The 26,636-nt window shown below is 43.0% G+C and overlaps 1 protein-coding gene across 1 annotated transcript; it reads right to left on the reverse strand.

Annotated features, from left to right (window-relative positions):
• Nucleotides 1–25,912, reverse strand: LOC102452749 (guanylate cyclase soluble subunit beta-2-like). Its single transcript, XM_075919786.1, has 13 exons — nt 25,811–25,912; nt 23,966–24,050; nt 20,265–20,539; nt 18,830–18,941; nt 14,844–14,947; nt 13,320–13,536; nt 11,081–11,401; nt 9,595–9,743; nt 8,983–9,129; nt 7,122–7,276; nt 3,728–3,891; nt 1,891–1,986; nt 1–128 (listed from the first exon to the last, which is right to left on the reverse strand). Exons 1-13 carry the CDS (start codon nt 25,910–25,912, stop codon nt 1–3), a joined length of 2,055 nt encoding a protein of 684 aa, XP_075775901.1.
• Between the last annotated feature and the right edge of the window lie 724 nt (nt 25,913–26,636).

The following is a 26,636-nucleotide window of genomic DNA, read 5'->3' on the forward strand; positions in this document are numbered from 1 at the left end:
TTACAACAAAACACACAAACTAGAATGTGCATTGCCGACTCTGAAGTGCTGTGTCCTTGTTTGATCTGAAAGCTGCTGTTCCACATCATCCTTTGTACTCTCTCCATTACACAGACTGGCTTCAGCTTCTGACAGATAACAAGTCAGAACAAAAAGAGGTGTTAAAAAAAGTGAATTCGCCAAGGACTCCTCACCCCCACCCCGCTGTGAACAGAACTAGCTTTTTAGCCATCCCAGGAGGAAACACTGACAAAATTGCTCATACCCTTTCTTAGACTCTGGCTTTGTCCCATGAGAGCAGATACTCTCACAGGCAGAGCTGACGCATTCAGTTCTGCTTTATCTGACAGAGCTGCTATTTTGTTTCTGAACTTCTATCTTCACTTGACATATCAAATTCTGTGCTTCTATGTAACAAAAGCAACAAGAGGTAACATTTCTAAGACAAAGTGTGCTAGAAACCTGCTCAACAAATTGATGGGGAAATGAGATACAAATGGAACATATCTGGAGATAGGAAATGAGCATGATGTGGCTAGCAGGAGAGCATAGGATAAAAGGGAGCTGGGAGAGGGTAAAGTTCCCAAGGCATGCATTTACCACTCAACAACCACTCTTCCAGCAGTTAAAAAGTGGTAGTTATGTTCTAGGAATCTGGTGCCTGCTAGTGTATCCTATTATAAGGTTTTATACGGCAGACTGCCACTATGACATGGAAGCATTTTCCCCGTAACTCTGATAACAGCAGTGGAATCCTTCCTTAGTGGAGGACTTCATGGCTCAGAAAAAGAATTGGTGGGTTGAAATGAGGAGAAAACAAAGAGATTCATAAAGCTCCCTGTGGAAGGAAAAATTCTCTTGCTTTTCAAAGTGAGAATGCTGAAATGCAAATGCTTATGAAGCTAGTGGGTGTAAGGTAAATTAGCATGGCATCACTAAAAGCTGTATTGATGATTAGAGACATCCCCAATAATGGGACAGCTGACGGTCTCTGTCTTCACGAAGTCTGTGACTGCTTCAGCTGCTATACTTTAGCATCATGGGGGTATGAACAAAGCTGTAGAAAAAAAATTATAACACTGATTGGCCAAGTATCAGAGGGGTAGCCGTGTTAGTCTGAATCTGCAAAAGCGGCGAGGAGTCCTGTGGCACCTTATAGACTAACTGAAGTGTAGGAGCATAAGCTTTCGTGGGCAAAGATGCATGCATCTGACGAAGTGGGTCTTTGCCCACGAAAGCTTATGCTCCTACACTTCAGTTAGTCTATAAGGTGCCACAGGACTCCTCGCCGCTTTTACTGATTGGCCAGGCATAGTGAATAAGGTCAAATCAGGTCACTGAAGCTGCTTTAGGTTGGAATTGGAATAGAACATGCTTTAACATAGCTTGATACTCCTCAAGCCCTGTGATGATCTGGGTTGGTTTAAAAAAGAATTGTGTTTTAAACCTTGCATAAACTATAAATCATGATTGTTTGCCTTGTGTAGGCCAGTCAATGACCCAGCCATATTTATGCCTAGATTTTCAAAGGTTTTGTTTACAATAGTGAATTGCCCAGGACACAACATTGGTGGACAATCACTGCACACTTACAAACCCCTAGTGTAGACAAGCAAAGTGACTATAAGCTACAATCTGCACTGGTGCAGTTTTACTCCAGTTGCAAGTAAAGGTGAATTGAACCAGTGCATCTCACGAGGGGCTTTCAGTGAGGTAGCTGCCTCAATACAAAAAGCTGAAATTCTTAGTTTGGACACGGGCTAAGTCACTAATTACCATGGTAAGCAGATGAAACATGACATTTAGCAGACTGTTTTGGATCATCTTCCCCTGTCCTTATGTGAAATAAAGTAGTAGGAGTATTTTGAAACAAATCCTTGATGTACTCACCATATGCAAGGCTGCTGCTGGTGAGCAGCTGCTGGCTGTCAGCATACTTCATAACAGCAATAGTCTTGCTGGCTAGATTTCCCAGAGCATCTGCCTCTGCAGAAAGGGGGAGGAAGGAGACCACACATGTGACAATGTGCGCTGTCTGCATTAGGCGTTTATGGGAAGAAGAGCTTTTAAACAAAAGCCTGGAAGTGTGAAAACTTTCTGGGTTACATTTTTGAAAACCAGAAACTCACCTGTGTTCACTAGAAAAGGTCTGAGCAATGGGCTGGCTGAATTTGTGTGTGCAGTTACCACACTGACGTGCAAATTAGGCACACAGGTGTGTGTGTGTCTGTATTCTGATCCATAGTATAGTATCCCCAGCATGTATAGCATGTATAGTCTCTGTTTTTTGTCATGTGCTGACCAATGGTTGCACACATCTTGGAGGATGCCTTAAATCTGTGATTGTTTTCAAGTTCCTGAAGTTCAAAATAATTCGTTCTTATCAAAAACAATTTGGTTTTTCACCTTGTTAGATGTGAAGTTGGATTGATTTATTCACTTTTTGGTCATTGACATTCTCCATCAGTCAATATTTTACAGGCTAAATAAGGCACTGGTCTAAAGCTATATCAGGTGACATGTGAGCAAATAAATATGCAAAGAGTTTGGCTTCTGGACCAAAGTAGGGTGCCCACTTTCATAGTATCTTCATCATGTTTTTTGTTTTTCGTGATTTTAGTAGCACAATAGCTAATGTAGCACAGAAACAAATAATGACGTGGTCATTAGCAGGCCCCAAAAATATATTTGGCTAAAATGATGTAATTCATTGAATTTTTGAGAGGGTTTCTTCAGAATAAAGATGTGAAGAAAATGTGGATTATTTGTTTTTTAGTTGAATTGGACTGGTTATAATACAATTTTCAAGAATACAAAGACAATATCCATTACATTTCTTTACAAATAATTGTAATTTACTCACATGTATATTGTCAATTTAAAGCCACTCCCTAGAAAACATTGCTTGCTCTGAGCAAAAGAGATACTAAGCCCCAAAACAGTCATTGAAATCAGTGGAACTGCAAACTCTATTTGAGATGCTGTTTTAGAAAATAGTTTGAGTGCTTAGATTTCAAACTTAAGGCAAGGATATAACTATGCAATGTCTGTTTAATGTATGAGGCAAGAGGTATTCTTTTTAACATATGAGCTTTATGTGGATAAAGAGAAATATCACTTTACATCCTTTGTATGGATTAGGAAATGTCTCAGAGTGGTAGCCATGTTAGTCTTTAACTTTAAAAACAATGAGTAGTCCTGTGACACATTAGAGACTAATATATATATATATATAGTATCATGAGGTTTCATGGGCAAAACCCTCTTCTTCAGATGAACTTGAATGGAGAAAAAAGAGGGGGCTATCAAAATTATAACAGAAAAAGAAGGGAGAAGAAAAATCAAATGTACCTGTCAATAATAGTGCAGGTGCTAATGAGACTAATTGAGTAGGCTGGAAGTATCCCATACTCAGCTTTTGATGTCAATAGCATGTTGAATGTAAGGAAAACTGGATTTATGATGGGTCATCCAGTTAGTCTTTGTTAAGCCTGCGGGAAACTGTCAAATTTGCATATGAAGGTCAATGCCTCACTCTCTTGTGAAAATCCATTGTAGAAGAATGGCTAATTTTAAATCCATAAATGAGTGCTCAGGCAGGTTAAAATGTTCCCCTACAGGTTTATGTGTGTTACCATTCCTGATATCTGACTTATGTCCATTTATCCTTTGTTATAGACTGACCAATTTGGCCAATATATGGAGTAGAAAATTTCTCTTAGCTCACCCATCTCATCCATGTGTCTGACGTGCTGCTTTTCTGTTCTCCCCATGATTTCATTCTCAGTTGCATAGAGATTCCGCCTCAAAATATAAGTGGTCATTTTTCCTTTGCCTTTCACCTCAATTTCTCCCCTTTCAATTATTTCAAAGCCTTGATTGTGTAGAGCTCTGCACAATGGAAAATGTGGAACAACCTTTAGGACAAAGTCTAGGCTGGAATTTGGAGCAAGAAAGATGAATGGAATATTTTGCAGAGCAACATTTGTTGGGTTGGATGCTTTTTTTATATAGTTCTGTTTTTGTAAACAGAACAAAGCAATCAAAGCACAAGTTAATTGTTCTAATTAGGGTTGGCCTGAAGGCTAAGTTTCTGACCAGTGGTCACTTTTGCACATGTTTATCTTTACATACATGACTAGTCTCACTGACGTTTCAATGAGCAGTTATATTTCATGTGAACAGCTTCTAGAGGTTGTACTTTCACCTAGCCTTTACATAGAAGCATCAAGCTTAGACCCCTGTTCTGAAAATATGCACATGCTTAAACTTTATGCACGTGAGTATTCCCAATAAGGGTCAAACTTAGAAATTCTTCTGTAAAGACTGTTTACTCTGGGAAAGTACAGAACAAAATAGGGCTTGTTTAAATGTTACGTGACTGTTCAAACTTAATCAAGACATTTCTCAGAACACAATGGTATTCAAGCCCCAATCCTGCAATGTGTAGTGTCTAGGCAGCCTGCTACATCCCAGGACAGTATTTCTCAACTTAAAAAAAAAAAAAAAAAAAAAAGTACCCCTTTTAAAAAAAATAAGTAACCCAGAGCCAGGCATCCCCACCCGCCCCTGCTCTAACCCAATGCAACCACCCTTTCCTCAGAGCTAGGCAACCCCAGCCTCCCCCCCCCCCCCCAACCCGTTCCTGCGCACCCACCCTTTCACCAGAGCCAGGCACCCCCAGCTCCCCCCTCCCCTGCTCTCACCCAATGCCCCTCCTCTCCCAGAGCCAGGCACCGGACTTATGGTAACCCTACCTTTGAAGTGCCCACTCCCGCCACTCAGCCCTGCCTCGGTGGCTTGTCTGCAGGGAGCAAGTGGCCCACCAGCACCAGACTCGCTGCGTGAGACTGTGCGCTCCCACCCCAAAGTATGGTGCCCGGGGGCAACTGCTTCTCCATCCCCCTTTCACTATGCCACTGATGCGGGTAGGGAGGAGGAGTTCTTTGGAGCAAAGCTTATTGTGCTGCTTCATCACCTTTTAGCTCCTCTCTGCAGTGCCATGGGGAAGGGGCGATGGGGATGCATTGTACTGAGCTGCTGGCGGGGGTGAGGGTAATGTATGTCTCCAGGTTCAGCTGTCTTCCCCACTGGAGCACCCTGGGGAGGCTGCCGGAGAGGAAATTAACTAGGAGAGGTAGCCATGGAAGTCATTTTTTTTTCTTCCTGCCCAAATCTGCCCCCCAACTTGGAACTGCCCTGGGTCTTACAGGCGCCGCCACTGCAGGCACCTACTTTTCCCTCCAGGTGCTAAGGCGCATGCACAGTGTGTCTGTTAGTGTCTGGGTGCGCAGTTCTAAATGTTCAATTTGACAGGCACGTGCTGCCGCCCCTTCCCCAATACCCTTTGCAGGGCAAAATCCTGAACATTTTTTTCCAAATTTCACTTGTGTTGAGGTACCCCCCAGACTTCTCTCGCATACATATACCACTGGTTGAGAAACACTGCCCCAGGAAACCACACCTGACTTCCACCTATGGTTAGCAGCCCACCCATCCATTGCCTATCCATCAATGATTGAGACCTAACCAATTTGTCTTCAGTTGCATCTTTGGCAATGGTGGGCAAAGTTCCCTGTAAACAAAATGTACAATTAAATACAGAAAAGTGACATTGAAAAAAATGAGAGGTTCCATGCTTATGGCTCAAAATCAACTGTGCTCACTTCACAAGTAAGTATCTTTTCTCAGTGCAAGTCCTGCGAACACAGTCTGGTCTGTAAAGTTAGCAAGTGAGTTCTTGAGAATATACTTTATATGGATCAGTTCTGTTTAGTTAAGACAATGTAATTTGTATAAAGTTTCATTTCTAGTTATAACTGGTCTTTATAGTAATTATTGGCAGGATGAAATGTTTTCAGTCTTTAAAATTCAGAATGTTCATCATGAGAGTTTCCAATGTTCTATATTGAATTAGAAGTCCCGCACAAACTTGTATCAGGAATGCAGAGTTAAACATTCCCCTGTGATGCTGAGCTCCCAAACTTGAGTTATTTTGTCCTGGATGTTTAGCCTATTTGATAGCATCTTTCTTTTGTTACATAAAAATAAGCAAATGTCTTCAACCCACAAATTGTTGTTGATTTCTTGTTGGATTGCATATGAAGTTGTAAAAGATTGATACACAAAAATTCTGATGGCCATGGAGAAGAGTAGCCTGAATTGTTATAGTCTATAAAAACGTATTTTATGTGTCCACCCAGTCCTGCAGCTTTTAATCTGGCAGAACTGCCATCAAATACAACAGGAGTTTAGCAATGCAACAGGGAAGTTTAGCAACAGGGAAGCAACGCAAGGTAGGATAATTTATTATTTTGGGGCAGGAAGTGTTGCCGTGTTAAGACATTATTTGTGTAAGTTACTTATTGCTCTGAGGGGCAGTGTGGTTACAGAAGCTCCTAGTTGGGGACCTCATTTTTTTGACCCTGTCATTGCAGAGCTGTGCCTGTGTGCCACAATCAAACCCTATTGGTGCAAAGTGATTGTAAATAGGCACTTGATGTGGATATTGCTTGAGCAGGAGCATGTTTGAGTCACAGTTTAGGCACTCAGATTTAAAGTGTATCCCTCTTAGTGAATTGTTTTGAGACTATTAGCATTGCAAGTGTGAAAGTGAAACTTTATCATTCATGTTTCCAGATAGATAAGAACTGTGAACTAAGTGGAGTTGGTGCTCTGTGCCTACATTGGCTGTCATCCAAGAAGGAAACTGTTTGTTGCTAATGCTGGCAGGGATGGGGAACCTTTTGGGGGTCAGGAGCTACTGATCCACAGAAAAATCAGCCACACAAGTGAAAAGCAAAAAACAAACAAAAATCAAAACCTTCACTGACATGCCCCTTACTAAGAAGCAGAAAGACACTCCCCACATTCCTCTCACACACCAGACCCTGGGGGAGTGGACAGCCTAGTAGATTTTGTGTGCTCCAGCCCTGCAGAGTGCCAGCGTGGGCTCCCCAATGCTGAGGGGTCCCCTGAGCCTTGGTGGCCAGATCCAGGCAAGCCAGGGGCTGCTTCTGGCCCCTGGGCCTTAGGCTCCCCACCCCTGTAAGCAGAAGAGAATGAGGAAAAGACCTCTGGGCTGTTTTGGATCTCACTATTATTTACTCTTTTGACACTACCTGAATGCTGTTGGGCTGAGATGGATTTTATTAGGAAGTCCGTGACTTTCCATCCGAGAAGCTGTGTTGACAGTATCTCCAAACAAGCAATATCTGGGCATCTTCTCACCAACCACTCCGGCCAAAACTGGTCCTGTGTGAATCCCAACTCTGATCTGTCAATATAAACCCAACATGGCATTTTGAAAATTGTATTGGCTGTTCATTGTGATCATCAGCAAGATGTCAGCCACCCATCCCCATCCACCACTCCATGGGCTAGTACTGAGCAGTTTCTTCCCTGTTCTGGGAACTAAGTTGCAGCTTGGGTTCTAGAAAGACCACCAAAGACAACACGTAGTATATTTTGGAAACTCTGCTTTTTTGAACTTCAGCAAGTTTTAAAAATTCTTACAAGTTTCCAGAAAATGGGGCTGATGTTACAATTCAGCAAACAATGAAATGGAAGGATGAGTGGCTGCATCTTCTGGTGTTCTCAGTATATCACACTTCTATTTCTGGCCCTGCCAGCTTGCACGGATAGCGGGAACACATTCCTCCCAGGGAAGAAGTGTGCACAACTGCTGTTGATTTCAGTGGAAAATTGGCATCTCTTCACACTAGAACTAATCTATGTCTTTCATCTTACTAAATAAAATGTGAATGTGCCATGTGGCCATTAAACTGATACTATTGCCATTAATATCATATTGATAATATATTCATAGGGATATAACCAGAAATTAAAGTAAAAGGTGTAGTTTCTTCAGAACATTTGTGATCTGTAAAACCAGAAACAAGAAAGCAAACCTGAGCACTCTTGCTCCAGAGAAGAGATGCACAAAGCTCAGGTAGGGTGAATTTCATCCCATGCAAAAGGCTAGATTTCACCTCTGGCCAGTAGCCCATTGATTGCCCAATGGAAGTTACATCAGTGTCACAGAATAAACCGTACCTCTATGCCTATGACGTTTATAATTCATTCTACCCAAACTTAGCTTTGTGCTCTGTAAGCTGGTATTATCTCATTGCTTTACCATAAATTATTGCCATAAAATACAAATGAAAGCTGGTTATAGAAGATACCCTGCAATGTTCTCTCTACAACACTATTCCCACCTCTGGATTGGTAGTGGTCTTTTTTGTAGAAATTCACACTGCATTTTTATAGTTGTGCCATAAAGATTTATAAAATGGCTTATACTGTCTCAACTAACAGGGAAAAGAGCCATACCTCTGCTCTCTGTTAAGCAGCTCATACAGAGGAGAGGAAAGATTGGAATAAATCAGGGTCAGCTACTTTTGTTCTTGTTCAGGAGCCATTAACTGACTTGCTAATTACATACAGACACAGACGCCAATAAAGATACAGCAGATCCCAATGGACTTGCTCCTGCAAGCTGATAAATGCTCTTAAATGTTTTCCTAGATTCTAGATTAGTGCTCAACACCAGTGTTCCCACTAATTTTTTCCATCTACATGTAGAATAAATTTTGTTATGTGCACTGAGGCATGTGTGAATGTGCATCACCAGGAGAAACTCAGGCTTGCTGACTGGTCATTCTGCTAATTAGCTGGGCAAGACATGAATCCTGGGTGGCCACCCAAGCACTCAGCTTACAGGGAACACTGGTCAACACCATGCAGAACTGAGGCCTACAGCCCAAATTCAGCAAAGTACATAAATTTATTATGACCATGTATTGTTCGTATTAATAGCACTTCAGAGTCCCACTCTCAGACCAGGACCCTACTGAGCCAGACACTGTCAAACACAGTGTAGGTCTTATATTCTTTCTTAAAGCTACTCGTACACGTAGACTGTGATTCAGCCAAACACATAAGTGAAGTACTTTGTATCAGAGTTCACCTGTTTCGTACCTGAATAGGTTCTCCAGTGATTGGGTTCATCACCTCTCGGGCAGCAGTTCTCATACCCAATGCAAAATTGGCCACTCTTTTGGCATGATTGGTAGTAGGCACTGGGACCCCTCCAACTACCATGTATGCATCACCTATTGTTTCAACCTGAGAAACAGGAAAATATGTCTTTAAGGACTTCATTCAAAGCCCATTGAAGTCAATAGACTCCTGTTAACCTCACTGGGCTTTATGGCAAAATGTCCTATACTGTAAGGTGAAGAGTGCCTTACACTCACATTGTAGTAACTAGGGGTTGAATTTATCCATCATGTCACAGAACGGGGATGAATATAGGGCCTAGCTCTAGATGAAATATTTTTATTAGTTTTATATACTTTGTAAATGCTCCAGAGACAAACTCTGAGTTCCGGAATCTTCACAGTGGGAAAAATAGGGATGATCCTCCCCAAAATTTTCATCTCAGAAGTTTGAAAATAAGTCAAGTTGTGAGGTATGATAATAGCCATTCTTCTCCATTTTAGCTCCTCTTTGGCATTACGAATGGGTGGGGGAGGAGTGCCATAGAGAAAAGCACTGTTTAAAAAGAACACAAGCAATAGAAGCACTTACTTTATAAACATCATGGACACTGGTTAATCGATCAAACTTTGAATACATTGAATTCAGCATGTGAACGATTTGGATAGGCTCACAGGCTGAGCAGATATTTGTGAATGTCACTATATCACTGAAGAGTATCGTGCAGGAATTAAATTCCCCTGAGGGAGAAATCAGATATGAGATGCATAGTTCTTTAGAAAAGCATCTATTGTTATTTGACTACATCAGTAATAAAAGTTGACAGTAGATTTCTGTAAACTGCCAAACAAAACCCTATTGACTAGTTTGAGACAAAGTACATGGAAGTCATCAGAAAAACTCCAATTGACTTCAGATCAGGCCTACGACGCAGAACTTAAGATGCTCAAATGGCATTGAATTTCCATGCCATGTGGGCACCTGACTTGGGTAGATTTCACTGAAATCACATCTGGAATATTTTCATATTTAAAGTATACTGTCATAGCTGGCCACATTTTGACAATATCTTATATCTGTTTGCAACATTCTTCTAATCTCTAAGGCTATATCTACACTGCAATGCTATTTCGGAATACTGAAGTATCCCAAAATAGCTATCCCACGTGTCTTCACAACAAGCCTGTTATTTCAGGCTCACTATTAGGATGTCCCTGTGAGGAGTAAGGGACATTCTATGAGGAGTAAGGGACATTTTGGAATAGCGCTTTATTTCAAAATTTGGTGCTGTATAGACAGCGCCAAACTATGAAATAAGCTATTTTGAAATAGCATCAAAATAAGATACACAATTTGCGTAGCTCAAATTGCATAGCTGATTTTGAGTTAGGGTACAGTGTAGACGCACCCTTAGATTTGTTTTTAAATAAGATTCACTGCTCCTTTTCTTATAACACACTTGTATAAAGTAATGCAAATATGCCAGTGTTTATGAATAACCTCTCCCGTTAAGAGTGCAGCAGTAGCCCTGTAATGTCTTTTATATCCATTTTTCAACGAAGAGTGTAAGTGACTCTAAATCAGATTCACAGTTTTGTGTAGTCAAGTTCTGATGCTCAGCTTTAAAGGCACAGACTAAATGTGTGCATGTAGTTGCCAGAAGTTAAGGGCTGTGTTAGGAAGCTATTTGATTTGCGTGGGCAAATATGTTTTGCTCAAACAAATGTCTGACCACCTGCTTAAGTGTTTTGTTGGATGGGGCTTATGAAATGAACCTTTCTTCTTTCAGTAATTACCAGAAATATCAAGAAAACATATACTCCACACGTGTACATCATACCATCGCATGAAACCAGCCCTGCTATTGATTGGTGGCAGAGTATTCACCCTTTAAGAACTGTACAATTTTATCTCTATTGCAAAATAATGGAAGTGGTCATATCACCTGCATCATCTTCTTCAATGACAAGGGAAGGGGATGCCCATAGAACACTCTAATTATAAAAGGCTACTGAAAAGTTAAGGCCAGCCATTCTAGTTGAACCTGAAGTATTGAATGATAGTGAAATTCCTCTACCTGCTTCCACCTTTTTTCCCTCTTTGAGCAGATTGGCTACATGTTTTGGCAGCATGGCATACAGTAAGGTTTCTGTTTTCTTCTTTTCAGCCTCCAAGTTCTTTGAAAGGATCCTGAGCTCTTCCTTCTTTCGCTCTAGCTGGTTGGACAGCTCCATCTCGGCCAGACGCTGCTGGTTCAGGAGAATGAGGTCCCTTGTTGTGTCATGTTGTGCCATGTCGGAAATGTGCATTTTTCTTTCCTCCAACTCCTCTAAACTGCGGAGCTTTGGTGAACACAGGTACATCATGCACTGTAGGGATTCCATCCAGATCATTTGACCTTTAAATATAAAGGCATGTGTCAGTGCCAACACACTTGGACTTACTACCCTACATATTCCCTGCCTGGATGCTTTTCCAATCACCACATGAATCTATGATAAAAGTTAACAAACAATTCATCTACATTAAATAGTATTACTTTCCACAACACACTGGGACAGTTTGGGGGAAATCCTAAAATAACTGGCACTTTTATACATCAACATAAGAGGCTGCTTGCACAGTATGTGTGTGTGGACTATTCAATGGTTGAGCATGATGCAAAAAGAAACAAAAGAATATACCCCCCAAAATACTCTAATTATTGTGACCTTTAGCTGAGTGGTTCATGAGCCATGGACTGTGGAACACTAGTGGTTTGCACAGCACCAGCTGGTGATCCATGGAGGGCAGGCTTGTGACATGGATCTTTTTTTTTTTTTTTTTTTTGCCAGTGATTTTTTACAGGTGTCCAGGATCTTCATGGAAATATGAGCCTCAGTGCCAGTATACATTTCTAGAAACAAGGAGCCACCCTAGCTGTAAATAAGCATTAGAGGCAAGATTTTCAAAAATCTCACTCTCTGTGGTAAAACTCCCATTGATTTCAGTGGGAGTAGAGTTAAGCCAGTGCTCAGTGGTTACAAAAGTCCTAGCCTTGCATATTGCCTTAGAAATGTCACACAACTGTGACTGGGAGATTGATTAGGATACTCAGTGAGCCTCAAGCTTGTTCCACTTTATGACCAGTTTGGTAAGCCATGCTGTCTAGTAATTAGTTGAAGGACAATTCACCCAATTTTTCTAAAGTAAAATTATAGTTCAGAAAATTCAACCTCCGAGTTTTTCAGTTGCTCCTCTCTGCCAGGGTATCCCCCCATTAACTAGGTGTCACATTACTGGAATTTGAGGGAAGCAGCCAGATCGCTGCTGCACCCCTACATGGGGGTGTTGGCCCCAGAAAATGGTATAAAAGGGGGGCATGTGGGGTATTGAATGGGAGCTTATTGTTTGCTGATCCTGTGTACGCTATTTATGTGAGTGTATAATGTCTGTGTGTGTAGGTAGGAATCTGTAATCTGTGTGAAAGCTGAATATTTCTCTAAATGTGGTTGAGCATTGCTATGAACAGGGTGATTAGTGAGGCCCTGTGGGACAATGGCACTCGATGGGCCAAGGACACACCTAAAGCATGAGGGCAGAGACCTAAGAGCTGCCAGCAGAGAGAGGCTGAGGGCCAGGTGACTGGCTGCATACAAGAAGAGGCCAGGAAGGAGGTATAAAGAGGCCATGTGGTCGATACCATTTTGTTCTCAGCTCAGCACTTCATCCCAGAGGCAGCATTGCAGGGATCGAAGAGCCCGGAAGACCTGTGAACCCATCCTGATGCTAGGATGTGCAACAAGAACTTTTAAACCAGCAGTTGTAACATCTCTGCTAGAGCCTGCATCGAGGACTGGGAGTTTCGATGCATGTAATGTATGATTCTTTAGCAACCTTACTCTCATGCTTTTCTTTATTGTGATAATAAACCTTTAGATATAGATTCTAAAGGATTGACCCAGCGTGATTTGTGGGTAAGATCCAGAGGGTAAATTGACCAGGGATCTGTGACTGGTTTCTTGGAACTGGACAGGACTTGTTCGGGGTAGGTGGGATTGGGTGCTAGGACCCCCCACCTGTGTATGAGGCCCAGGGCCATCTGGGGCACGGATATTGCTGGGGTGTCAGAGGGGTTTTGCTCGTGAGGCTTCAGGCAGGCAGCTGAAGTGCTCTGTGAGACTGGTTTGTGGCCTGTTTGGAGAGGTCACCAGTCTGGGGGCTGTAAGGAGCCCCGGATTTGAGCAATTTGCCCTGAGCGGATGCCCTCAGCTGTGCCCAGATACGGCCCGGTCTGTCACACTAGGCAGCAGTAAAAAGCAGACATTAGTTAGTACCTCGGAGTTTCAGCATGGGTTGGTTTCTCCAGGAGTTGGGCAACATTTTTCTATGTACTTTGAGGACAAATTGACTGTTGATAAATTTCCTTATGGTGAAAATGGTGAAGGTAACTTTTGGATGGATGACACTGAAGTATTTATCTACTCTGCTCCCTGGTCGTCGTAGTCCTGGCACAAACTTTTGAATGTTCACACCCGCCTGCTTGATTCTTAGCTAAGGACAGTAAGGAAAATCATAAACCTGAGTTAGAATTAAAAACACCTTCAAAATAAAGGAATGTCATGCTACAATACATCTGTTTGAGGGTGTGGAAGGGAGAGGGTAATTTAAAACCTGTTTAATTTTGGATTGAGTAAACATGTGTCCAGCTTCTCATTAGTCTGAGACCATGGGCTACTGCTTTGATAGCTCAAGAAAGTGTATTCAGGGTAGCATTGGGGATCAGACATTTAGGCTATGTCTATACTGCAGGCTTCTTGCACAAGAATGGCCGTTCTTGTGCAAAAACTTGCAGAGCGTCCACATTACAAGCCTGTTCTTGCGCAAGAAAGTTTACAGTAAATCTGTCAGAAGAGAGGGCTTTTTGTGCAAGAGTTATTCCTCTCCCCATGAGGAATAAGTCTTTTTGCACAAGAGTTCTTGCACAAAAAGGCTAGTGTGGACGGGAACATCAGAGCTTTCTTGTGCAAGAGAGCGTCCACACTCCTATGGATATTCTTGCACAAAAGCACATGGCAGTGTGGACATGCTCTTGCACAAGAACTTTTTGCGGAAGATCTCTTCTGCAAAAAGTTCTTGCACAAGAAGCCTGCAGTGTAGACATAGCCTTAGAATCGAAGCTTCTAGCATGCGTCTGAGGATAAATGAAAAAGCCAACCCCACCCTTCTAGCCCTCCCCAAAAGAAACTAACTTTGAGAGTTCAAGGAGGGGAGAGAGATTTAGCCATAGTCTGGCAGGACTCAAGGTGAGGGGGTCAGCTCAAAAAATGTGAAGTTCTAGCATTTCCACAGCTCCTGGGGATAGGACAAAGGCTATATGTCTGGGCCTACAAATGAGTTTGGATTGCTCGCAGTGGAACCTGTGAAATCCCACTGATTTTAGTGGTGTAAAATGATGTAACTAAAGCAGTATTTAGCCCAGTTTAAGTAGTACTTCTTGCACAGTTAACGGGGAGGCAGGCAGCAACAGCACAGCTGAGCCCACCACAGAGATTTAGGATTAATAGTGGCTACCAGACACACAGACCTGAAGTACCATCGCCCAATGGGAATGCTAAGATAGCAGGTACTTATCAATTCTAATTTCTGTTATGCACCTGCAAATATCAAGACAAAATGTGATGTTCCTTCATTTCCAACATAAGTCATGAGACAGAACAATTAAGGCCAGATCCTCTGCTGCTGTATATCAGTCTAGCTCCAGCTTCTATGAAATTCATGGCAGCCGAGAATCCAGCTCTTAGATTTTCAGTGCCATAACATCTTTAACTACAAGCTTCAGATTATGGAAGTTGTCTTACTTCTTCATCAAACACGATGTGGAAAGGAAAAGCATTGCAGAATGTTCTCTCTTCCACCCAAAGCCTCCTTGGATAAACTGGGACAAAAGCAAGTGACAAGTTCCCTGGAAAAAACAAACAAACAAAAATTCCATAAGGAATGAGAGGCAGATTTTCAAAGGCACTAATGGAATCAGGGCACCAAAATTCCATGGAATTTTAACAGGAGTTGGGATCATAAATGTCCTTTCTGCCTTTGGAAATCTCCCACTCAGAGGCAGTGCTTACATTGTAATGAGAGGTGGTGGGGATCAAGCAGTTTTCTTACATTCATAACTGACACAACAATCCCATGAGGGCCAGATCCATGACCTGTCAAGTCTAGAGGAGCTGAAGCTCAACCCTGGTACAAGTTCTGTTCATCATTTACTGCAGTATCCTTGGTGAAAGATGCATCTTTACTTTTCATGAAAAACTTTGACAAAAACCTACTTTTAGTTTTCATCAGTTTATTGTGGATTTTTTTCTAACAAAAACAAAGAATATGTGTATTTTCACAATCTTTTTGATCAAAAAGCCATTTTTTCATAAAAAGGTCAATGATCTTTTGACCACCTCTAATCTATTTTTATATGAAGAGAAGTGCAATTTAATGATGACATTTTTAATATCACTTGAAATAGGCTAATCTGCATTACTTAGTCCCTGTGACTATAAGCAGAAACCTAACCTTGTCCCTTGCAGCTGCAGAGACCTTGGCAACAGTCTTACCACAGGTGCTCCAGGCAAAAAACAAAAAAGCATCTGTACCGTGAGGAGAAAGAGACATTCTGAGAAAAAGCAAGTCCTGGCATCTAGGCAGAAAGACCCTCAAAGGTACTTACACTTAATACCCATTGATAACAGTGGAAATTAGGAATCTAACTATCTTGCAAACTGTAGGCCAAACTGTCTGGTGTGCTCTGTTTTCTTTGACTAAAAACGTAAGAACTCTCTCTGGAGCAGGAGAGCTGTGTGTCTAAGTGTGTTGCTTGGGCTTCTTCACTGCCTTGCAGTCACGTATATATGGCCAAATGGATTTTCATTTCCCAAATTAAAAATAAAAGGAGCTATCACACTGAAAACTCACCTCAAATCCAAGTTTCTGCCCAGCAGCCGTGTTTATGGGCCATATATTAAGAAATAGAGTTTGAAGAAAATGTTGACAGAATAGGCCCTTGCCCACAGTAAGATAAGTAACTACATTTGCCATACAAAGCTGCACTGTGTAATGCTACAGGCTACTTCTGTCATTTTTTATACATTTTCCCCATAACAAACCTTTTGGATAGCACAGAGAATCATTGTCAACAGTGCGTTTGGCCGGCTGGTAGCAACAGTAACTGGATGGGGTGCTTATGATCCTGTAGGTGATGTGTGAATAATGGCTTGTTTTTCTAGTTGTTGGTAGAAGAGCTCAAATTGTAACCACACAGCTTCTCCCAAACAAGTATAACCACAGCATAGCTGGGAATGGGGGGAGGGAGGAGGAAAAGGAAGGTGGAAGAAGCAGGTTAGCATGTTAGTCTTTCCCCTCTTCAAATCCTGACTTGGTTTATAAAGGAGAACAAGATGGGTAGTTTCATCCTGGTTACCAGCTATGCACATTTTAAAAACTGCTACACAGTTAGCTGGCTTGACTTATGAGAGCAGCTAGACTAGAGCATCAGTGTATCTCAGCCCAGAAGAGAAGTGCACTGGCAGAGTGGTATATGCAGAGCAAGCACAGTCCTTACCCATGTTATGCCTGGCTAAAGCTGTATTACTGTCTCCCTGCCATACTCATTAAATTAATTCACAATGCTTTCATTCTATATGAATTTGGACATGCTGGCAAGTGCCCTATTCACGGTCCTCAAGAATGCAGTCCACAGAAAGAGTATAGCATGGCAACAAAAAAATAATCTACTCCAGTGTTTCTCAATCCTTAGAGGTATTCGAGAGAAGTCTGAGGTGGGAGGGTATGTCAACACAACTGAAATTTGGAGAAAACTGAATTTTTGTTTTAAGTTTTACAGCATTTTATTTTGGTACTTTTTACACCCAAAAATTTAATCGCCTGCCCAGCTAGGATTAAGTTGTTTAAACAAATGTGTTGCAACAGTAGAAAAAAAATTATGTGTCTGAAAACTATAAGTACTGGGGGTACTTAGACATTTTTTTAAAGGGGTGCTTTATAAAAAAAGGCTGAGAAACACTGATCTACACAACAATATCTCAAAGCGGACTGCCTGGAACCACTGCTAAACTGGGAAGAGAATTAATTCTTCTTGCTCGTTCCAGTCCTTGGCTTCTCTTCAGAGTCTGCCTGCAAGGTTGTGCTGGTGGTGGTGTGATGTGGCCATTTCCACTGGGAAGATAGTCTGGGATCCAGGCTTGTCACATTGGCCACAAAAACACCTGTGAGTGAAAGCCTTTGCTTGCTTCTATCAATCTTGTGAGTGCAGGGGTGCTGGAACAATTTGTATAATGTAGGTACAGTAAAACTCCATTGGTCTGGCATCTGACGGTCCGGCACTCCTGATGGTCTGGCACCATCAGGAACCCGGAAGTGCTCCGCAGCCGGACCATTGGAGCTGCTCTGCCTCCAGCTTCCCCTATTCAGCCGCTGCTAAAACTGACCAGCGGCTGAATCGGGGGGAAGCCGGAGGCAGAGCAGCTGGGGCGCTGCAGGGTAGGTCCCCTAGCACTGCCCCTAGGGGTTGCGGGACCAACCCGGCAGCACCCCAGGCGTCCCCGATTCAGCCGCTGCTGAAATTGACCAGCGGCTGATTCCGGGAAGCCCGGGGCAGAGCTGCTCTGCCTTAGGCTTCCTGGAGTCAGCTCTTGGTCAATTTCAGCAGCGAATGACTTGGGGATGCCTGGGGCAGAGAAGCTGGGGTGCTGCCGGGTTGATCCAGTAGTGCCGAGGAGCGGCGGTGCGGGACCAACCCAGCAGCAGCCCAGCTGCTCTGCCCCAGACGGCCCCAAGTCAGCCGCTGCTGAAATTGACCAAGAGCTGACTCCAGGAAGCCCGGGGCAGAGCAGCTCTGCTTTGGGCTTCCTGGAGTCAGCTGCTGATCAGTATCAGCAACGTCTGACTTGGGGACGCCTGAGGCAGAGCAGCTGGGGTGCTGCCGGGTTGATCCAGTAGCGCCAAGGAGCGGCGCTGCAGGACTAACCCAGCAGCACTCCAACTGCTCTGCCCCAGGCGTCCCCAAGAGCAGCTGGGGTGCTGCCTGGTTGGTCTCGCAGTGCCAAGGGTCGGCATTACCCCGACCAACCCGGCAGCACTCCAGCTGCTCTGCCCCAGGCGTCTCCGATTCAGCCGCTGCTGGTCAGTTTCAGCAGCGGCTGAATCAGGGACGCTTGGGGCAGAGCCGGACTATTGGAAGGGGGGGCTATGAAGGGTCTGGGGTGGCACCCCCCCACCCAGACCCCTCATAGCTCCCCCTTCCGATAGTCCGGCATATCTGATAATCCGGCACCCCCTGGGTCCCAAAGGTGCCGGATTATCGGAAGATTACTGTACTGAGAACCACCACACCAAACAAACACTGTATTTAATGAAAACCACTTCAAGCCAAAGTGTGAGGTAGCCTAGCTCCAGCCTCTATGGCTGAATGGCTGGTCTCATTGCACTATAATATTTTTTTAAATAATTCTAAATGGGGAAGAAAACATCACAAAGGCCTCACAATGAGAATAGAGACTTAGGCATCAAGCTTCATCAATGGAAATGAAGAAAAGGGTCTGGAGTGAATAAAGTAATTGTAAATTATGGTCTGATCATATTTAAACAAGAAAACTTCTCACCAAGTCCAAACTCTGCTATCCCTACATAAATCAATGATATCATCTGGACTGTTTTACTGCCTACAGTATTTATATCCAACAGGCTGCCATCCTCCAGGGACGCTGTCCATTTGTCTGCACAGCTGAGCCCCATATCTCATTATGATCACTGTAACGGAGGTTAGTGCACTCACCTTTCCCAAATTTCACAACGCTTCTCACAATATCCCAATGGGATTTCTTTTCTGGGCAGCACGATAGAGTAAAATAGTTCCCCTTCGCTTTTTGAAAAGCTGTGTCTAGTGCCTTATGGAGAGCAGCAGCCAAAGAGAGGAGAATGTTTGTGTGTGAACAATTCATACAGATGGTCCATTTTAACACACTACATTAAGACAGCCTTAAGGATGAAATGTTAAGCACTTAAAAGACAGGAAATGTTAACGCTAAGCTTGCATGGATAACCTTCACTTTGCTTCATTATGCTTAGGCATGATAATGCGCTGTTTAACTATGTGATTATGTGCTCTTTCTCAAATAAAGGTTGAACCTCTCTAGTCCAGCACCCTCAGGACCTGACTGGAGAATTTGCCAAACTATGGGAAGTCAATATGGTCTAGCAGCATTACCAACACTTCCACTGGTTACTGGGCTCTTAAAAGACATTTAAGGGTAAATTAGAGCTAAATAACAGCACAGAGCATTGAGAGCCAGAACTGGTGGCTGTAAACAAACTATGGGACCATGGGAAACTTGGCCACACCCATGATAAGTGGACATCCAGCAAACCAAAATCATGCCAGATCATGGATGTTGCCGGACCAGAGAGTGTTGGACTAGAGAGGTTCATTCTGTACAGTATATTGCATAATTTTTAATTATTAAGATGTCTATAATTGATTATTCAGTCTCTGGTGCAAACTCTAACCTATGACTTATCCAGAGCTTTTAAGGCCCTTTGTGTAGACCTTATACCCTGTATGAGCATAAGAATGGTCATACTGTGTCAGACCAACAGTCCACCCAGCCCAATATCCTGTCTTCCGAGAGTGGCCAATACCAGATGCCCCAGAGGGAGAGAACACAACAGGGTAATCTTCATGTGATCCCTCTCCTGTCACCCATATCCAGACAGAGGCTAGGGACACCATTCCTACCCATCCTGGCTAATAGCCATTGATAGACCTAACCTCCAATAATCTATTTTTGAACCCTGTTAAAGTCTTGGTCTTCACCACATCCTCTGGCAAGGAGTTCCATAGGTTGACTGTGCGCTGAGTGAAGATAAACTTCCTTTTGTTTGTTTTAAACCTGCTGCCTATTAATTTCATTTGGTGATCCCTAATTCTTATATTGTAGGAATATGTGAATAACTTTTCCATTCACTTTTTCCACACCAGTCATGGTTTTATAGATCACTATCGTATGTAAACCACACCCACTTTGTCTTCATTTTATATAGCAGCAAGGTACAAGATAGAATCAGACTCACCATCCATCAATCCAGCTCTAAACTTAAAGGGAGATTGTGTGGATTGTTTTTTCTTAAAACATCTCTTGTACATTAAGAGAAGCCAGGCAAGCACAGAAAACTGTAAGTAAACCCTCATTTCCATAAATGATTTATTGCACCTCGTTATCTTTGTGGGAGTCTCCACTTTTCAGATTTGTTGTCTTTCTGGTTATTCTCTTTGGCCTTTCAGCCTTCTGCAGAACAAGAAATATCACATGCTCCTTTTTCCCAGTGTGCTCTTTTTCTTCACGTTGAGTCAGAATTTCCATTGTCACTTCACTATTGAAGAAGTCTCTGGCAACAGAACCTATGATACCTGAATCAGAAGAAATAATGGATTTATATGGTGACCTATTGGTGTTAGCTCCTTTCCCTCCAAGCCATGTGATCCTGCCTGCCCTGCCACCCCCAAGTCTCCAGGGCAATTGAGACGGGATGGGGGAACTCACAAAGTCTCCTATCCCCGCCAGGGGCACATGGCACCAGAGGGAACTGCCAGCTGTTCAGAATGGCTGGTGGTTCCCTCTCGGCATCGTGTACTCAGCTGGGTGGGAGTGAGAGACCTTGTGTGCTCGCCCACTCCATGGGGAAGCACGAAAAGTCTCCCCCCCCTCCTCTCACCGGGGCACTCCCCTTCCACCTAAGGCCTCACCCTTTCCAGGGCCAGCCTGCGACCACTACCAAAATTGAAGTAGCCCCCCTCCAAAAATTATTGCCAACCTCTGTGTAAGATGCTAGTCAGATTTCTCTGTGATATTTACAGAGTACCCATCCTAGTACTAGCTTCGTACCAGATGTGTGACCCCAATTTGGATGTTATTAAGTTAACAAAGCTGCACACCCAAACTACAGGTTGAACCTCTCTAGTCCAGCACCCTCAAGACCTGACCAATGCCAAACCAGAGAGTCTGCCGAACTGTGGGAGGTCAATATTGTCTAGCAGCATTACCAACACTTCTGCTGCTTACTGGGCTTGTAGAAGACATTTAGGGGTAAATTAGAGCTAAATAACAGCACAGAACCCTGAGAGCCAGGACTGGTGAGTGTAAACAAACTTTATGGGACCGTGGGAGACTTGGTAAGTGATATCTGTCTTATTAAAATCATGCTGGACCAGAGAGTGCCGGAGTAGAGTTTTCAACCTATAGTAAACACACATGCCATTTTGATTCCCGCATATGGAAACAACACTGCCCTTTAAAAACTACTGTCTCTTGAAGAGTTAGGGGCCCTAGGACGTACACACTTCACAAGATCCAGTGCCTCCTGTTGCCTAGGCGCACAAATTTCACTGTTTTAGCTGAAGAGGTGTTTCTAAATTTACCCATGCACTCTAAACTGGTTATAAACCAGTTTTAAATCAAAGTAAGTATATTCATGAAAGCATTTGCTCTGGTTTAATTCAGTTTAAAATCATGCCTTCAATTAAACCAGTGCAACTTTGCACATAGATCAAGCCTAAAGACCTTCACAACTACCTCTGGGGCCCCCATCAATTTCCCTCCATGAGAGGAAGGGAGCCCCACAGCTGCTCTGAAAAGGTATCCTGACAGGGATCTCTCAGGGAATTCTTCAGCTCATAGAACTGTCACCCCTCAAACTCGTTCACCCTTCTGTGAGGAGAAACATCATAAGGCTCTGATGAGCTTTCTCTAACCAGCCACCTACTCAAAGTGCAGAAACTGATGATGGAGTCTGGTATTTTCTTTGATGCAAACTCATTTATTTACAAGCAATGGGCAAGGGTCTGCTCTTTCAAATGCAGGATGAACCAGAAACAAAAGAGAATAGTGTCTTAGCTCAAAGCCCCGACCATCGCTAGCTAACACTAGATCTTAACATTTTTTCTCTGGCTTTTTCCAGAGTCATGAACCCTGCTTACAGGCTGTTCCTTGTCTTTCTTGCTTTTTGCTTCATAATCTGTCTCTATTCTGTGTCTATACCTGGCTTGTCTTTTTCACATACTCATCTAATCAGAACTATTATCCCGTGGACCCTTACACTCGGTACTGGCATCTCTAGGCTTGAAAATTCATAGTCCTGCCACCCCTGCTTGGCAGTTCATAGCCCTTCACCTCTGGGCTTGCTGCATCAGTTATGAATGCAAAAAAAACCTGCTTGATGCCCCAGCACCACCTCCTCTGTCTCTATTAAGCAGCCGAATATGGATCCATCATCTTACCTTGAAGATTATCTGCTAAAGCAGCAGACTGGAAAGGAAGCTGCTCCATTTGAATTCAGAAGCTAAGGCTCAGCACTGACATGTTTTCTTATTATTATTTATTGAGCACTGACATTGGATATGCTGGCTCTTTAAGGCAGGCCCTGGTTCAGCCCATAATTAAGGGAACCATGTGACTTCAGGCTGAACATAACAGCATCTGGGACATGGAGCAGGGTTGTATTAAGCAATTTCTTTGTTTAGTAAGGGAAAAGAAAAGATCTGGTCTGGGGTGGTTCTCTGGGTTGAAAAGGCTTTTGGGGAAGCCCGAAGAGGGGCTTCAGGGAGGGATACATTGGACTGTGTATATGTTTTGCACTGAATGATTAAAATTTCAAGGTTAGGTGAGAACAAGGGGAAAATGGCCTTAGATGAATTGTTGAGCTGAGTTCTGGTGTATGCAGTTGCTCTTATTTAGTGGTCCCAGGCTGGGGCTCCAAAGAAGATGGGAAACACTCCTCTGTAGCAAGAGAGGAGACTAAGGCAGTTCCTAAGTGAAAGACTATTTAGCTTGGAAAGGGCAAAGATTTGTCCATTCACTCCCACCTCGTTTTTGACTTTTTTTTTGTCTCCCTGTTGAAAACCTTGTAATTTGGCCAGCAGACTAAACCATGTTAACTATCCAGTTGCTGAGAGGAAACTAAGGCACAGCTGTATCTGATGTTGGACCAGGTAATTCTACAACATGTCCCAACAGTGTAAGGTGCTCTGTAAATTTTTGGAACATCATCTTGTTTGTAATCTCGACAGACAATGTTCTGCTCAAGTAATATGGAAAACAAAGTGACTGATGGAATTTAACACTTGTCCAATAAGTCCCGCCATTTTTGCTTAACTCTCTTTTAAATTAAATATTCCAGCGTCCTTTTGTTAGTGGTTCATTGTAGGGCATACTAACAATCAAAGGCCTTATGGAAGAAGTGTGTCTTAAAAAAGGGCTTCAAGGAGGAGAAGAGGAAAGTGCAGATGGAGAAAAGCATAAAGCAGCTAAATTTTCAGAAAGGGGAAAGAAAGAGGAGCAGAGAGATGGAGAAGCTAAGCTGAACATGGGCTTGAAGGAGAGAACTGAAGGTGCTGACGTCCCAAGGAGCCCTGGGTGACTGGCATCTGAAAGCAAACTATGGACTAATGAGAGAATATTGATTTTACCTGGGACTATATGACACAGGCCTCTCCTGTCAGAATAGTAGTGAAGTAACATTGCCCCATCTGCCCTCTTTTCCACACGAAATGATGGTGCATTCATTTCCTGAGTAAGGAGATAAGAGAACCCAGTTCACCTGTGTAGTCACATGGCCTACATAGTGATTTACACCACTGATTTACACCACTGAGGGACTGGCCCATGAGTATATCAGTTGCTCAAAGACATAATGATATACCAGCAAACTGAAAACCAGCTTGAAAATAATTCTAACCTGATGGACTAGGACATCTGTGATTGGATCATCTTGGCTGGAGGAATTTTTGGTTTTTCCACTGAGTATTTGTTCATAGAACTCTGGGGTGGGTTTGGCAGGTTCCATCATTGCCAGGCCATTTTAGTGAACACAAGAACCAGAAGTGGCCACAGAATATTTTGAACTCTTCCACTCTTACCTGCAAACTTGTATTTAGAGGCAAATTCTACCAACACATCGAAGCACGCTCCTTTCCCAGTGTTGTTGCAAAGGGGAGGGGCAAGCTTTGGGAACGCCACATAGACTACAAGAAAATGCAGGACAATGTAGCACTTTAAAGACTAACAAGATGGTTTATTAGATGATGAGCTTTCGTGGGCCAGACCCACTTCCTCAGATCAAATAGTGGAAGAAAATAGTCACAACCATATATACCAAAGGATACAATTAAAAAAAATGAACACACATGAAAAGGACAAATCACATTTCAGAACAGGAGGGGGATGCAGGGGGGGGGGAAAGGAAGGAAGGTAAGTGTCTGTGAATTGATGATATTAGAGGTGGGGAGAGTGGGATGTTTGTGAGCTAATGGTATTAGAGGTGATAATTGGGGAAGCTATCTTGGTAATGGGTAAGATAGTTTGAGTGTTTGTTCATTCCTTCTCGGAGAGTGTCGAATTTTAACATGAATGACAGTTCAGAGGATTCCCTTTCAAGTGCAGATGTAAAAGGTCTTTGTAGCACAATGCAGGTGGCTAAGTCATTGAGAGAGTGTCCTTTCTGGTTAAAATGGCAAGAAACTGTTTTTTCTTTGTGATCTTGTCTGATATCTATTTTGTGGGCATTAATCCTTTGGCAAAGTGTCTGAGATGTTTGTCCAATGTACATAGCAGACGGACACTTTCGGCACATTATAGCATAAATTATATTTCTGGATGCGCAGGAATATGTGTTCTTGATCTTATAACTCACTTGGTTAGGTCCAATAATGGTATCAGCAGAATGAATATGTGGACAAAGCTGGCAACGGGGTTTGTTGCAAGGGAAGGTACCAGGGTTGGTATTAGTGTGGTATGTCCTGTGGTTGTTGGTAAGAATCATCTTGAGGTTAGGTGGTTGTCTATAGGAGATTATGGGTCTGTCTCCCAGAGCCTCTTGGAGTATGGTATCCTGTTCCAGTATAGGCTGTAGTTTATTGATAATGTGTTGGACAGGTTTAAGTTGGGGGTTGTAGGTGATGACAAGTGGTGTTCTATTGTTGGTTTTCTTGGGTCTGTCTTGAAGTAGATGGTTTCTAGGTATTCGTCTGGCTCTTTCAATTTGCTTTTTTATTTCTCCGGGTGGGTAGTTGAGGTTTATAAATGCTTGGTAGAGATCCTGAAGCTTCTGGTCTCTGTCAGTGGGATTAGAGCAGATGCGGTTGTATCGAAGGGCTTGGCTATAGATGATGGATCATGTGGTGTGTTCTGGATGGGAGCTGGAAGCATGTAGGTAACTGTATGAGTCGGTGGGTTTTCTGTAGAGAGTGGTGTCTAATTTTCCATTGTTGATTTGTACTGTGGTGTCCAGGAAGTGGATCTCTCGTGTAGAATGGTCCAGGCTGAGGTTGATGGTGGGGTGTAGGTTGTTGAAATCTCTGTGGAATATCTCCAGTGTTTGAAAGAGCCAGACGAGGTGTACCGGTAGTTCGAATTAGAGATCCTAATTCGGACTACCTACTCCATGCTGCGTGTAGCTGCGGGCATGGAGTCCGCACTAACAGGGATTTAAAAATGGCGGCGCCCGACAAGATGCAAATGAAGCCCGGGATATTTAAATCCTGGGCTTCATTTGCAACTTCGAATGACTACATTAACCACCCTAGTTCGAACTAGGGTGGTAGTGTAGACATACCCTAACAGAATATGGATGGGTAGGGAGGATTCCTGATCTTCTTACAGGAGGAGGGTAACAGGGAGAGGCTTTCTTCCATAAAACACAGAGCTAGAAAAATTGCCAGTAATTAGAACCTCTTTAATTTACACCCACAGAAAGAAGAGCGTACCTGGTAGGACAAGGCAAGGTAACTATGAAGGGCATCTAGATTCTCAATAAATTCAGTTAGATTTCCTCCCAAAGTCCGTAGCATTCGATCGTAGCCAGACATCTTACAGAAGGTAAAGAAATATTCTCCAAAAAGTCTCAGCACTGCATCTTCTGGCAAATCTATGTAAAAAATATCAGGATGGACAACAGTGCAGTGCTGTCTAAACCACACTGCGACACAACCCAACCATTAAGGTCTGAAACAGACACTGGCAAATGGCCTAGGCCCCATAGGTGAAATATTGCAAAAAAAATTAGGATCTGATGGGTAGAGCTGGGTGAAAATGTTTTTGGTAGTTAGTTTATTTGCTGAGAAATGCTCTTTGGGCCATCCCAAAGACATTGCAAACTTGTGTCAGGTTTGGAACCAAAAAATGAAAAATGTGTCCAGCTGGAGTCACAAAACTGATAGGGGAAGAAGTGGTTGGCTTCTCCTTAGAAGCTATGGCCTAGTGGTTAGGGCATTCTCCAGGGATATAACTTCTATTCCTTCCTCTGCCTGATACGAGGAAGAGATTTGAACTTGAGTCTCCAACACTGGAAAAGACTGCCCTAGGCAGTACAGATCTCTGTCTCGCCTGTTCCGCTTTTTATAAGTAATCATCAGAGCAGGGAATGGAGCTTGTTTTGCCCAAATCTTAGGTGACTATCCTAACTGCCAAGCTAGAATCATTCTTGGGCTCTTTCCCTGGCCCAGTGAAATGCCATTGCAAATGACTATGAATAGTCGTTGGGCCAGGGAGGAGAGTTATGCTATAGCTTAAGGGTTAGGGCACTATTCTTGA

The sequence above is a fragment of the Pelodiscus sinensis genome, chromosome 1 (assembly GCF_049634645.1).
Source record: "Pelodiscus sinensis isolate JC-2024 chromosome 1, ASM4963464v1, whole genome shotgun sequence".
NCBI lineage: Eukaryota > Metazoa > Chordata > Testudines > Trionychidae > Pelodiscus > Pelodiscus sinensis.